Below are 16,587 nucleotides of genomic sequence, written 5' to 3'. Positions count from 1 at the left end.
ACTCTCTTTTCAACATAGTTTGGGATTGTTGAAACAATTCTATATATTGTAAATATGATAACACAGGCAAAGTACTATATATATATAAAACCTACTTTTAAAAGGTTGATTTTTCACTTTTAAAAAGTCATTAGTTATCAGAAATCAACTGTTGGTTGTAAAATACATAATGTTAAAAGTGTCTTAAACACTAGAGTAAAAATAATGTTTGATCATATACATATGAAAATTTTAACGGATATGTTTAGTCCATCAATTATATATCTCAAACGCTTCTTTCATTTTTGAACTGTCTTGTTATACTTAATGCATAATGCCTTCTTTTTTTTTTTTTTTTTTTTGTAAATGTTTAATAATACTGAATATACTTTTTTGTTTATTAGCACATGGCGGCAATCAAAAGCTATGTATAATGATTCTCGGCTACAAAGTAAGTCAACTATTTTTTGTATAAGCTTCGCTTCTTTTAAGCAATTATATATATATATATATATATATATATTAGCTCAAGTTAAATTATTGAAATGAATCAGCAAAATTAGTATTTGCATATATTTGGTTTATAGTTTTTTTTTTTTTTTTCCCTCTTAAAATATCTTATATATTAGCTGATTAAATCCTAAAAATCCTAGTAATTCACTTAACTTTTTGCTAAGAGATACTGATTTGCAAACTTCTATTTTAACATGATGTTTTTTTTATTTGTAATATATATGTCTTATTTTTGGATGGTTTCTATTCGTCTTTAAATTCTTTATTAACTATACATATTTTCATATTTTTTTGATGATCCATTTCTCAAATTTATTATAAAGGAACAAAATATATCAAAGCATATTATTATATTGTATAAAAATGTTGTTATTAATAATCTGCATTGTAGATTACAATTAATTTAAGTACTCTTATTGAACAGTTTAAATGTAATTTTAAGTTCAGGGAATAATTTAAAATGCATATGAAAATTAAGCTTTTAAAGGGAAGGGTATTGCTTATTATGTTGATTGATTTATACTGTGTGTATGTGTGTATAAAACAGTTTTTCTACTGTTTGTTTCATTGCTATTGGAATTTTACAGATAGGAAAAGGGCTATTTTGAAAATCCTAAAATAGAATGTAATGTATTAGGCAGGAGGAAGGGGGGATGGAAATCAGTCATTATCTGGCTTAAAAACTGCAAAATCTCCCTGAGAAATATTTTTTTGCTGAATTTAGAATTTATTATTGTCTAAATCTGACCAGTAAAAGAAAAAAAAAAAATGAGTAGGTGCAAGAAAAAGTTGCATTCTTATTAATAAATAATATTTTGCCAAATATTCATTCTCAGTTGTTAAATAAAAAGAAAGTAATTATTACATTTTTTGATGATCATCTAGAATATAAGTATGGTAAAAATGATTCTAATTTTTAAGGCAATTCTGCCAAAGAAAGATTAAATAAATCAATGTTAACTAAAAATATGGAAACTACTGGAAAATTTTTAGGACAAGAGTTTTCTATTATTATTTAGCAGAAGAAAATTATCTTTCACTGTGCTTTTAAATATTAGTTTGGCCTGTTTTGTTTAAAAAGTTTGTTATCAGTTATTTTTAAAATTATTTTATTTCACCCTTACTAGAAAACTTTTATAAATATTTCCTCTTTTTCTAATAATTTGTGGCTTAAAATCAAAAACAGAACCATACAGTAGAAAACAAAATTTTATTTTGTGAAAATATTTTCTCTTTATAAATACTAACACAAATAGCAACATTTCTAAATTTTCTTTTATGCAATAACTGAAAAATTAATGGATGAGAGTTTTTGTTTTAAATTCATCATTATTGATTTTGACTCTGTAATTTCAGAAATTTTTTCTTGAGTTATTGATTTTTTTTCTTTAAAATAGCTATAATTATATATATATATATATATATATATATATATATATATATATATATATATATATATATATATATATATATATATATATATATATATATATATATATATATAAACTTATTTTCATTATTAGTAATTTAAGTATTATTAATTATTAATAGTAATCAAAAGTATTTGAAGTTTTGTAAATGAAATTATGATAATATAGTCATACAAATTACAGAAGTCACATGCTTAAAGAGTATATAGTTGCCATGTTGCAGCATTGTTTGCAAAGGCCATAAAGCAGTAAATCCAATTAGAAACATATATCTAACTTTTTTTTAAGTACTTGTCCTTAGGAATTTATATTTAGCCTTAAATTAATTTGAGGATTGAGTTTTTTGTTTTTTTTTGTTTATGATTTTTCAAAATTAATTTAATAAACAATTCTACAGTTTTTTGATAAAATTCTGGCATTACACATTCCATTTGGTCCACCTTCAGCCATGGAGATGTTTATTAATGGAACAAGATTTTTTTTTAATTCTCTCTACTGACTAATTTAATGTCTTTAGCCTAAGCTGTATTTGTGTTTCTGTTCATGAAATTATATGAAGAGCAATTAAAGCACTGCTATCTCTGTTATTATCCCTTTATATACTTGATCAGATTTTACTGCCGAACAGTTGTTGCCCATATTAAAGTGTATAGCAGTTGCATTACTCTTATCTTCTCTTTTGGATACTAGATGGCGATGCCTGATTAGGCCATCCCATTTGTCATCCCATAGTGCATTGCGATTGTAATTAGAATGAGATGTGACGCTGAACTGTGAAGTCGCGCACATGAATGTTTTGTGTTTGTGCTTGTTTAAGTGTGTGAATGTGATTATTAAAGAAATGTTTCCAACAACATTAGTCCTGTTGCTTCCTGCACAGATCATAATAATCTACATACCACCACAAGTGTAGAATATTAAATTTTATTATTATTATTTATGTTGGAAAGGGAAAGGGTGTACATAATTTTTAATGACAGTTTTAAAGAAAACTGTTTGACTGTATTTGGTATTTAATGAAGTATATACTTTTGCATCTAAGTAACAAATATTTTAACATTAGATTTAATAAAGTTTTAAAAAATAGTTTTGAAATTAGGAAAAAGTAAATAATAATGTGCAAACAAAGGTTGAACATGTTGCTTTTCAATAGCGCTTATGTACACACTATCTCTGCTTGTATGCAAAAGAGCTGTCTTTAGTTACCTTACAAAAATATGGTCCCATACTTTGAATATGAATTTCACCTTAAATATAGAAATATTGATTGACTCATTGAATTTTAGCTTTAAATAATCTTAGCAAAATCTTTAATGGTATGCATAAGTATTTTTAGCACCCATCCATACAAAATCTATTATTGGCCCTGTGTTCAGAGAAAAGAAGAATTTGTACCCTATTTCATTAAACTCCAGTTGTATGGACATCATGCAAGTTAATCATGTTGTTGAGAATCAAATGTGAATTTATTAGTTAAGCGTGAAAGTAAGAAGTGTGGAATATTAACTTAGCTGTTAGTCATCTAATGATAGTTTAAAATTGTAAGTTTATTATTATATTAAAAAAAAACTACTTAAAAAATACTTACTCTTACTACTTAAAAGTGTTAATCTAACAATCAATCTGAATAAACAAATTTTGAGAAAGAAAAGTTCACTTGATTTGTTCGTGATTATGACAGAAATAGACATGAAATATCTTTACAAAAGCTTGAACCAGTACAAAACAAATTATAATTTAGAGCACAATACTTTTTTTTTGTTAGTATTCAGATGGATAATTTTCGGTAATATGAAAATCGTAAAATGTTTTCTGGGCTTAATAAAGCGGAAAGCTCAGATTGATTATATTTTTTTATTAACTTAATCCAGTCCTTTTTATTGCAAAAGTACAAAAAAAATTTGACACTTTCTATTGAATATATACAAAATGAATTATCCAATTAGTTTCCTAATTAGTTAGGGAGAATCCATCATACCAATACCTTGTTTTTGTGTGAATTTTCTTGAAATTTTTGTGAATCTCATGAGGGTTTGCATTATTTTTATATCTGATCATAAATTGTACCAACATTTTTATTGTGAAATCCCCTTTTATTGTAAACGTTATTATCATGGTAACTCCTCTAGAGAAAATCTTGTTACATATATTCAAATCAAATTTATGTTCCATATCAATCATATTTTCTATTAAAAGTGACAGAATTTGGCATATCAAAATTGAAGAACATCATTTATATGCATCTCAGATACAAAATCAAATTGCTACATTTCCTCCTTTATATATATAAATAGCTTCATAATGGTAACTATGCAATGCTTTTGAGTTTACATTATACATATATGGCTATTTTTTACTAGTATTTTAGAAGTTTAGTTTTCCTAAATTACTCTGTTTTTGCTTCTCCCATTCTAATTTTCTTCATTCTCTTTCTTTCACAATTGTATTTTGATTCACTTAACCTCTTCAGTCCCGAGGTACACATATGTGTACCTGCAATTTTTTTCATTTTTCTTATCCGGTAAAGTTAAATTTTGACGAAATAATGCATGCATTTCAACGTTTATGAATTTAGCTTCCATTTTGCATCAATAAATAGCACTACAGTTCGATATTTTTTTCATATCCATCGCTATTAATTAGTGACATAATGAAAATGGCGTTGAACAGAAAACGCAACAAATATAAGTGCATTTTTTAATATTTATTATTAAAATAAACGCTTTTATATTTTTTTTATAAAATACTAAGTATCTGGTTAAAGTCATTACCAAATTATATATTGTTATCTATAATAGAATCGGTGAAAATACAAATTTAACTAAGGTACACATATGTGTACCTCGGGCATTTTCGTACCCGTTTGCTGACTGCTTGCGATCCATTGCGCTGCTTATCTTTTGAGCGCTTGTTTTTTTATTGTCATTTCTTGTCCTTAAATATATTGTATAACTTTTTATAATAAATAATTCTTATGTTCTGTAATGTAATAAAATATAAATTTAAAAATATTTATTTTTTAACTTTTAGTAAGAAATTTAATTTTATAGCTGTCTTGAAGTTAGTAATTGATATTTCAAACCGACATCATGTATAGAATATACAGAATTTTATAAGCTAATAATATTTTTTTCACATCAAGAGGCTTTAACTCAAAAGGAGGTTTTTGAACTTTTAGGAAAAAGAGATTTTAGGGGAAACAATAGAATTTTTCATGTATCAAAAATAATGAAACCTGGCAAATAGGATGAATGGGTCACAGACGATAGTCAAATGTGCCTTGTCCAGTAGAAAGATAATAAATCCATGATTATTATCCACATGTATAGGTAATGAGTCAATTGGAATAGGCAGAAGATGGACAAAATAATTGAAACAACAAGCTGATATAAAATAATCTGCATTTATAAAAACATATAATATCGGAGGCATCGGCCATTATTTTGCATATTACCGGTATGCAGTAATTACAAAAAATGACCGACGCGAGCATTCAAACATTTTGTAGATTTAGTAGTTGTCAATTGCTTGATATACTATAAAATGGTGGCAAAGCGACAAGCTGGGCTGTCAGAATGAAAGTGAAAATCTTATGATCTTATTGCAATTTTAAATGCATATAATTCGATCCCTGTTGAAATATGAGGGAATTCTCATCATCAGCAAGAAAGGAAACAAAGAACAAGTAAAAAAAAATCAACTTTGAATGAAGACAAATTAATAGAAAAAGGGTCATCAAATGATGGAAATGCAACTAGAAGACCATTGGAGATTTCATTACCACCATCTGGTTAAAATACCTCTAAAAGAGCAAGAAAAATTGTCCCTTCCCAATTAAAAAGAAATGACTAGATATGTCAAGCCATCTATAACATTACATGGACAATAAGTATGTATCGAAATGAATGTATCCAGGATGTAACTCTAGGAGAAGAGTCAAGTGCTCAATATGCAGTATCTACTTACGTAATATCAAAAAAAAAAAAAAAAAAGGTTTACTAGATTATTAATATAATAAATTTTGTATTTTTTTCATTTATAAGGCCTTAGAATAAGAAAAGTATAGCTATTAAGTAACCAGGAAAATTAAATATTTTTTTTTTGTTGAGGATGCTTTGACTTACTTAAGACCCGAGGTACACATATGTGTATTTTAAAATTATGGGACTTAAAATTGTTTGATCAGCAAAATTTTTTTCCCACATACTATTGAGATGTAACAAAGGTAAAAGATCTTGAAATCAAATTTTTAAACCAGTTTTTAAAAAATCAGGACTGAAGAGGTTATAGTTTCATATTTAATACAGTACTGGAAATGACAAATGACACTTTCAAAAATTATCTTTGAAATATGTGTAATATTATAAACATATTATTTTTTTTATTATTAATTTCTTATAACTTCATTAAGACAAAATTTTGAAATAGAGTCATGAATTTAATTTTCATGGAATATAATAAGGATCAATACTCATTTAATTGAGAATTTCAACTCCTTAACATTTGTACCAGCAATATTATTATAGTTATACAATTAATATTGTTGATTTTTTTATTTTTTTTATTTGGAAGCACATATAATGGAAGTGCAATTTACTTGGCAGGAGAGGGAAAATTATTTGTTTATTCTAGACTTGAACAGATAAAGTTAAAACCAACCTTGGTTTTCTTCTAATTAATTAGTACCAAATGCACACATATGTACACATATGCACGCATCTTTATTAGTAGTAAACAATTAAAATGCACTTAAAATATTTAAAAAATAATAATTTTTTTTTTTTTACCAAAAGATGAATTTTAAATTCATAATTCATTTTGAAAACTACTATTTCTATATATTTGGTAGAGTTCAAAAGTAAATTTAGGATCTAGAGCAATTACGGTTTTAATAAAATTTATTCTTTATTTTAATTAATTTATGCTTTTGATATTTATGTACCATTAATCATTAATTTGTCGTAAGTCTGAATATCACTGTTATTCCTTCTACCATGTTTGAGGCACTTTCATCAGTCTAGCGAAATTATTGCTTGAAAAGATTGAAGTTTGGATTTGACACCACATAATTTAATTCTAATAAAGCTCCATCCCATTTACAGAAGGATAAATTTACCATTATTATTAATTTCTTAGTTTCATAAACAAATGTTTTTACTCTAAAATAAAAATTCATTTATAATCACCCATTGGAAATTTTGTCAACTGTAAAAAAATTTCTCTTTGTCTAATGTGCTATCAGAGAAATTACATATTTGCTCAGGGAATAAATACAATGTGAGTATGGGCTACCTACATTCGCCTCCCACCAATTTTCTCAATGCTACTATACTATATGCTTTCCAGTAAACAATTTTCTGACGTTTCATATTCTTGGATGCTTATGCATCATATGTATGGTTGTAATCAATAATATTTATTAAAATAATTTTTTTGTGATTATTTAAAAAATTATTATAATTTAGTAATGATAATTATTTTGGGTGTTGATTAAAATGTCTGAAATGGAAAGGAGGTTAATATTATGTACTTTATGAAATATTGTATACAATACCTTTAGAAACTAAAGGAAGTTTCTTTTAAGTGAGAAAATTCACAATGCAATTCATAAATATGAACATTTTATAGAAAATTATATATTTTGAAAAATTAATTGAATATAAAAGTAAGAAGGAATGAAAATTTGGACTTAGTTTAAAAATCAATTAACACATACTATTACAGTACTTACAATAGTGTCATTACAGTATTTTGCTTAAGGGCTATATATATGTGTGTGTGTGTGCGTGTGCTTTTTTTACATTTTCTTGTTTGAAGTATACGAAAAGAATTATTATAATCATCTGAAAAATATGATCATATTATTGTTATAAATTTTCATATTTTAGTTTTCTCTCCTTACTTTTCCTATATCTGAAAAACATATTTCTGGAGTGATGCCTATGAATGAATAGTTGAAAAATGCAACAACATTGAATGATGAAGTTTGGAATGTGGTCTTGAAACCAGTATTATACATATCTGTCAAATGCTTATGAAATCCTTCTTGGAGAAGTCTATTTGTTTGCCCTTGTATATAATGGCTTAGTAATTAAAAGATCTGTAAGATCTAGATGGGGTGGAATTATCGTGCCTGTGCATTATACAAGCATAGATTATTTTTCACAGTCCCTTCTTAAACTTTTAAGCTGAAAATGAGCTATTTGAAAACACTATAATTCCATGCACAAAATGAATGTGTTGAAGTACATGTGATTAATTTGGTGTTTATATATTATTACCAGTAATTATATATAATTACCAATTTATTGCATTTACCGTAACACATATACTTCATAAATATTTCAAGTTTTTTTTATGAATTCTTAATTTAATCAATATGACTTCACGTATCTGAAATGTAATGTATTATCTAATTAGCTTATGTATAAAAAATAGTTAAATAGTTAAAATCAAATTCTGATATAAAAAAACATGAAAAACTTTGAATGCTTTATTTACTATATCAATTACATAATAAGGATTACATATAAAACTATTTCACTAGCTAATGATGAAAAAACTGCTAAATCAAATAAATATTGTTACAAATTTTTTCTTCTACAACAAATATCGCAAATTAATCGTAACAGCGCAGCACATTTAATTGCTATAGTTCAGCAGTTTGCTTGCTGTCTCATCCTCTAATTTCTCTTATTTGTCGGCGACTCCGACTCCTCTCACTCCACACAACTTCTGACCATACACACACTTCCTCTTCTGAAAACCCACGACTCCCGAGTGCCTGTCTTTTATAGTTCCGGGAGGCGGGGCTAGAGTCTTCCAGACCAATCAGGGCGTACCTGGCTGTATTTCGGGTCTTACTAGATGGATCGTGAAAGTTCTCGAACTTTCCGGTATTGTCCATTTAGTCGCCAAATTTATCGCCAAGCCGCCAAATGCTCGCCAAGCTCTAAGTTCATTGATCTCAGCACGTACAGGACCGATCGTACAACGGTCTTTCTTACGATGACTCTATTCGTGCCGGGTAGCAATATTATAGGTTTGTAACATTGCTCCCCTCTTTAAAGACTGACGTCCCGGCAGTCCACTTCAATCCAGCAGCTGGCGTAGGCTTCCGAACGATGTGATGATGTTGATTCATTTGGCGACTTCCGCACTTTCGTAGATGACATCATTCGCTAATTTGGCGGCGACTAACGATCCATCCGAACCTTCTCAATGCTTTTGACACGGATCTCTTCGTCGTTTCGGATGGTACATCCAGACTTGATTCCGCTCCTTAAAATGCAGGATGTCCCATGAAGCCAAACATGAAATCGCAACATGACTCTCCGACACGAACTCAAGCCAAGATGGTAGGTTGGTCATTTTGAACTTTCTCCATCGAACCAACCGACTATCAGGAAGATCCAACAGTGCCCACTGCAGTCCACTTGAAAGCCAGGGATTCAACTTTGTCGGCAGAGCTCTCACGGGAATACGTCCACCTCTTCCCGGTTCCTTCTCGACACTCGAGAATTGGCCGTAGCTCTCAACGCAGGATCCACTGAAGAGTGCATCTGCCCCTGCCGGAAGGCCTCCTCTGCGACGACGTAATTTGTCCGGATACACAGAAGATCCGTCGGTCTCTTCCCGCATCACACTCTTTTGCAAATCCGCAGCAAGGCCGGATACTCGAGGGAAGTCCAGGTGGAGACCACAAGGATCAGCGATACCAGGCATGTAATCTTCATCCGTATCACTCTGCAAGGAGCTACTAAGAGGCTTGAAAAGAGGTTGTCCAGTCAATCTTTGGGATGAATCCAATCCGAACAGGGTCGCATTAACACCTGCATCCATAGGCATCGAGCACGGGTCGCCACTAACAGACCCGTCCAAACAGAGTTCATTTTCTCCATCCCCAAGTGTCTGCTCCTTCGATTCCACTTCAGGGGACTCGTTCAGAGAAGCCTGTTTCAGCCCTGCATGTATTTGACAGTCTCCATGTTCGTGCATCTCCTCATTGAACTTCGGTTCATCCTCCGGATGGCTAAGCCCCATTTCGGTGACACCGGTCTCCATTCGATCTTCAGTCTTTTCTTCCACTTGGCTCTCGCTGTTTCCTTCAATTTCTTCTGTGATATCATGGACGTCTTCGGTTTTGTTACTTTTATCTTCTAAAATTTCTATCTTGAATTCATTCTTCATTTTCTCATATCCGGCTCTCAATTCATCTTGTCCTTTCTTTATCTCTGCCATCATGGCAAGTAACAATGCGAATTTTTCATCCATTTTTCTGGTTCAAGGCATACACAGGAAAGTCCAACTAATCCCACTTCTGACACCAAATGTTACAAAATTTTTCTTCTACAACAAATATCGCAAATTAATCGTAATAGCGCAGCACATTTAATTGCTATAGTTCAGCAGTTTGCTTGCTGTCTCATCCTCTAATTTCTCTTATTTGTCGGCGACTCCGACTCCTCTCACTCCACACAACTTCTGACGATACACACACTTCCTCTTCTGAAAACCCACGACTCCCGAGTGCCTGTCTTTTATAGTTCCGAGAGGCGGGGCTAGAGTCTTCCAGACCAATCAGGGCGTACCTGGCTGTACTTCGGGTCTTACTAGATGGATCGTGAAAGTTCTCGAACTTTCCGGTATTGTCCATTTAGTCGCCAAATTTATCGCCAAGCCGCCAAATGCTCGCCAAGCTCTAAGTTCATTGATCTCAGCACGTACAGGACCGATCGTACAACGGTCTTTCTTACGATGACTCTATTCGTGCCGGGTAGCAATATTATAGGTTTGTAACAATATGTAACATAGAAGGATTTTTTTAAAAAAAATCTACACAAGGAAAGCAGTGTTTGATTAATGAGTGAATGTGCCTTCCTAGATAATTGGTGGAGTTATAAATATTTTCTTGTAATATGATTTAGATTTTATAATGACCTAGTTGAAGAATTTGACTTCTGACTGGAAGACGCAAATTCTAGATTAGATTTCACGAAAGGTATTTCGAACTCGGTGCTTGTTGAAATTGTGGAAGGTGAAACGTTCTTCTGCTAGTGTTGAGTAGATGTGTCGGCGCCCCTGTCGTCTCAGTTATGTGAACAAAGTGCGATGTTATAAAGTCCATCCAAAATAACTTTTTTCATGTAGAATTAAAGCAGGGCTTAGTATACAAAAACTAAATTAATCCTTTGTGATGTGAAAAAAATTGTAACTTGGCAAACAGTAAAAACTGTTTGAAAGTAAAAACTTTCTGGTATACGAAATACGCAAAGAAAAAATAGTGTAATAATTTCTTTAAAAAAAATTCGAAATAAAGATTTTCCACTCCCTGTGTCTAAAAAACGCTTTTTGAAATTATGTCTATCACTTTGTCTATTTGTTGCAAAATATGATGAGTGAAATACTTTTCGACTTAGACAGATGGAAGCAAACCAACCCCAAATTGTAGAATTTTGTCAAATGTTGATCAAAATCCATTCACAGGTAATATTCCTGTTTTTCTGTCCGTATGCAAGTGAACACGGGTTAACTAGAAAAGGCAAAAATGCGGATGTATGTAGTTTAGCACATTTTGCATCCAAAGTATAGATCGGTAGCAGATTTTGAACCATATTCTTCAATGAGTGTATCATCTGTGCATTCGCATGCATGTTAACACGATAACTGAAGCACGCGATGATTCGGATGAATTAGATTTATCCAAATCATCGCGTGATCTTTTTTGTAAAAATTGTAGTTCTTTGTCAAATTTGGGCTTCAATCGGTTGGAAGGCGGGAATTGCTTTTCAAAAGCATAACTCAATTTCCTTCTCTGTTCTATGAAACATAAAACACACAAACGCATAAGAGAAATACAAATCTGCCTCATGGCGTTCACGGATTTGCCTGTTATGCACAATTCTGTGGAGAGAGAGGGGGGGGGGTGCAAATCCTTTATCAGGGGGATGACCATTACTCCTGATTTATTATTCTAATAAATAAATCTTTATAAATAAGAATCCGAAATATTCATTTATAAGGGTCATGCTTAATTAAAATTAATTAGTATTACCTCTTTGTTACAATTGCTTACATCATCAAAATCTTATATTTTTTATTGCGTAGTAATTAAATTCCTTAAAATGAATTAGAAAGGAAAAAAAAATTAAGTAATGTCAAAAAGCAAAACTAAAAATACCAAAAGGGGACCACAATGCAGGAGCTGCCACTACTTATTGCTTAGTTTAGTGGATCAGGAAGCGTGCCCTGGGAAGTCCCGAGTTTCTTCTAAGAGCACTGCAAAGTATTTTCAATTGCTTTCTGCTTTCTCTGCCTCTTTGTTGCCAATTTTGCCATTGATTTTAAGATGATGGTCTGGAGACTTGAAACCTTAAACATAGTTCAGAAATGGATGACGATACAGGTATTAACTCACTTGTTTATCTGTTTAGTACATGTTTCGCAATCGACCAAATACTTTTATTCCCGGCAGATGGAGATAAGTCAAATCCTTAGCTCATCGGGAAGTTAGTTTAAAATCGATTGACAATTTCACACTCACAAGACTAAAAAGCAAAAAATAATTATTTAAATAAAAAATTAATATATCATTTGTTTTAAATGGACTAAAAAGTATAAAATAATTTTTGCTAACCTCATATAGATTGTACTGAAAATTTGTGATAGGGGATATTAAAAATTCCTTTTCAGAACAATCTGTCCGAAGTTTAAATCTGCATGGAGATCGGAGAAATTTTTTAATACTTTTTGGGCGTTTTAGGAACGTGATATATTAATATTTTTTATCAAACTAAATATTTTATAATATAAGCTTTTTTTTTTCGTAGAGCACCCCTATTTTGAAATATACTTATCACAGCTTATCATCTAATTTGAAAAATGTTTTACATTTTATTTGGAACTACCAACCACTAGAAATTTGCATGGATTTAATTTCTATTTTAATGCCACTATTCTATTTGAACGAAGCGTAATGAATTTTCTTTTTGGAAATAATAGAAAACAAAATTTAGGCGCGTAAATTTAACTGAAATTTGAATATCATTATAAATGAATATTTATTCCTAAGGTTAAACCTCTGATAACTTTCTTCTTTTTATTTGTGTGAAGTTGCGGATTTCACATTTACTGTTATAAAACCAAATCTTGTTTGAAAATCAGTGCTAAAAAGGGAAATAACGATTGCTATGTCCAAATTAATTTTATAGTTTGAAATAATACGCAAAAATAGAATGACCTTGCTGATGCAGTAATCAGCAAGTTCATTCTTCTCATTAATTATAACATTTATTAAAATCTTTCAATTTTTTCGCTTTATTTAATTTTGCATATTCAAAATTATTCTAAATAATTCTATAGAATAAATTAGAATAAAATATTCTAATTTTGCATATACAAAAATTGATTAGAGTTATGTAAAGTATTCCTTGGAGGGGGGGGGGGAATCTGGAATCTTCAGGGCGCCGAAAAATAGAAAAAGTTTGAAACCTTTGAGTTATCTTGTAGTTTGCTTTTTTAGAATATTTACACTTCATCACGAATATTACGCAAGGTATTCAGTGAATGGATGTCAGACTGATTTGATGATCAGAAAATAAACGAAACTGAAAAATAACTTCGCAAATGAAAAGAAATATTCCATTTATTAGCTTATTATTATTATTATTTTTAGTATTCTTTCGGAATTCTAATTCATTCTAGTAGCAGTTCTTCGTTTGTATTCTTATTCGTGTTGTCTTTTAGCATTTGCGGATATATATGTTCTATATATCGAAAGAGAGATTGTGTTTTATGAAAAAACGAGGTTTGTTATCAAACCCGTTTAAAATATGATAGAATTGAGAATTATGTAGCAAAAGCTCTACTTCCCAGTTATTACTTCGTGGACGATACAGATAAACATCTGGAATACAAATATGTGGAATGCAATCTTCCTCTTATATTTTGTTTTGGAAAGTGACGATAATATGTATGTAAATTCCGGCCACAGAGGAACGTCAGTTAATCACTGAATGTATCCCAAAACCATAATCTAAAGGTTTGAAAGAATATATTTGTACGAATAATGAAGGCATGTGTGTGTGAGTGTTGGCGCTTTACAGCTACCACATTTGGCTAATCTACACCTTGGAATATGGAAATGTGTACCTTGGAGTGATTTAAAAAAAATAATTAGAATTTAATTAATCAAAAATTGAACGAAATATTGACATTATTGCACTGCAACTTCCGGAAATTATTACAGTATAAAAATTATTTTTGCATCATCTTAAAATTAAAAAAATTACCTTTCCAATGATGTTGATGTAATATTCCTGCTATTATTTTTCTGAAATTTAGCAATTAAAAAAATATTTTTTTCTCCATAATTTCCAATGGTAGATATTATTGCTACTCTAAAGTAGAAAGCTCTTATTTTATATCTGGATTGTTTACAAGGCGAATAAAATAAGTGAAATAACAATACCGCTAAATTTCGAAGTTAGGTGAACCATACATTTACGTTTTTATAGCGTTGTGATGTCATGGGACTGGTCTTCATTTGAAAGGTTCATGTACATAATGGAGGCAAATAAAATTACATAGCTTTGATATTAGACAATTTGGCTAAATCATGAATTTATCTAGATTTAAATATAAACAGTATCCGTTGGTTGATTATATTTAAATCCAGTTAACAATTAATAATGCAATATTTTATTTTACTTTTTCTCACAATAGATAAGTAAAAGTTCAAAGGCAGAATATCATCAGCTATTAATTTGTATTGAATATTGATTTTAGTTAAAAAAAATAGGAATAATAACGGAAATTATTCCTATTCTTAGGAATGAGAATGGAATTATAGGAATAAGAGCGGAAACTCAATGATATTATTTAAGTGCATTAGTGAAATTTTACTTCGCTTTTCCTTAGCATTTTTACATTTGTAATTGGTTTTCTGAGATTAACAATTTCCCAGTACTTATCACCATTTTCTTCCTAATTCTTTGAAAAGATAGAGTAAAAACGAAGTTATACTGTAAATATAAAATTTCTTTCTAGTAATATTTGTGTCGTAATAAATTTTCAAATTTTTACATTAACGAGTAATGCAGGGGAGGTGTTTTTTTTTTTTTTTTTTTTTTTTTTTTTTTTAGATATTAATTAAATTCCACAGAGTACTGATTTGTGGTGACAGAAGAGAATTTTTTTATAAGTAATTGTGTGAATTAAAAAAGTGATAAACTTTTTCCCAGCTTATCACTCTACATTTTTTATATAAAGTTTCATTTTGATTGGTTGAAAATAAGTTTTGTTATTAAAGACTATATTCTGTTCTTGGAAAGATGCAATAAATATCAGAAGAATGAAAAGGTGTTTTAACTTTTCCTTGTTATTATTATTTCCTTGTTATTATTTTTTTTTTTCTTCACGCCCATTCAGACCTCTGTCAAATCGTTCAAATATTAGTTCGCTGATTAAAAGTGGCTTTAATATGGGATTAAGAGTGAGATAATACACAAAGAATTAAGTTTCTTCCTCATAAAGCTTTAGTGAGAAATTACACTTGTAATAAAAGAGATAAATTGTGAAAGAACCTACACTGTTCGATTAGTCCGATTGTTTGTTTGTATGTTTCTTTTTTAAGATCAATTGATAGCGTCTTCGGAAAGTTTTTATATCATCTGTAAGATTAACTAATCCAATACAAACTTTTTGTCTTATATTTCACCTAGAGTTAACAAACTTTGCTTTCCTACCTGTTTCTAATTGTTTCCATCCGTTTATTGAGAGGAATCTACACTGTTCAAAAGGAGCTTTATGTTTTAAAAGTTCATTTGCCTAATGTGTACAATTAGAGTTTAGTATTAGAAAGTACTTGAAATAATTGTTTGTGATTTTACTAAATCGTCATTTAATTTTTTTATTTTAATAATTTAATCTTTTGATTTCCTTCATGCGAATCTTACAGAAAAAGAGCATTTAATTGTCATCGAAAATTGATCACAAGATTTGGTCTAATTTCTAAGTTCCAGATTGCTCCGAGTCCGAAAATTGCCAATTTTGGAAATATTTGTAAATATAGTAACTGTTAAAGGCAGCAAGCATGATGGATGAAAATTGATTTATACACATATTTGTAAATGTCTGTCTAATTTTGAAGGGTACATCAAGAAGAAGTATATTTATCCGTCCATATACAAGTGATCTCGATATATGAAACACGCAATGGACTATATAGATGTGTTTCGGCATAGAATTTTATAACTAAATTGTAAATTCTTACCAAATTTTTCAAACCATATCAGTGAGTGAGTTGACCGTGTGTCGATCTATGTATTCGGGATATGTGACCGCGAAAGGAATGCGATAACGAAATTAAGTCACAATGTATATTATAAGAAAATTATTAAACATTCATTGGAAATGAAAAATGTAATTAAAACTCCGATTCACGTAGAGAATTGAAGTTTAAAATGGATAGACATTGTAAATGCAAAAGTGAAAATTTTGGAGAATCATAAAAAAATTTTGGTAATAGTGACCTCTTTGCATGCATTTTATTATTTAGAAAGACTATCGTGCAATTTTCATGTGTGGCATAAACCCTTGTTGATTTTTAAACTTTAATTTTTTTTTTTTTTTTTTACTTACCTTGTTTACCATTTTTAAATCTTAA

The 16,587-nt window shown here is 29.9% G+C and overlaps 1 protein-coding gene across 2 annotated transcripts in view; it reads left to right on the top strand.

Annotated features, from left to right (window-relative positions):
- Positions 1-16,587, top strand: part of LOC129981410 (tRNA-uridine aminocarboxypropyltransferase 1-like) — an 87,370-nt gene that overhangs the window by 6,919 nt on the left and 63,864 nt on the right. For both annotated transcript variants that reach the window (XM_056092244.1, XM_056092243.1), the window contains exon 4: positions 384-430. In XM_056092244.1, coding sequence (XP_055948219.1) covers positions 384-430 — 47 coding nt within the window. The remainder of the gene's footprint in view (positions 1-383; positions 431-16,587) is intronic.

Source organism: Argiope bruennichi, chromosome 8, assembly GCF_947563725.1.
Source record: "Argiope bruennichi chromosome 8, qqArgBrue1.1, whole genome shotgun sequence".
NCBI lineage: Eukaryota > Metazoa > Arthropoda > Arachnida > Araneae > Araneidae > Argiope > Argiope bruennichi.
This window is presented reverse-complemented; position numbering and strand designations above follow the sequence as displayed.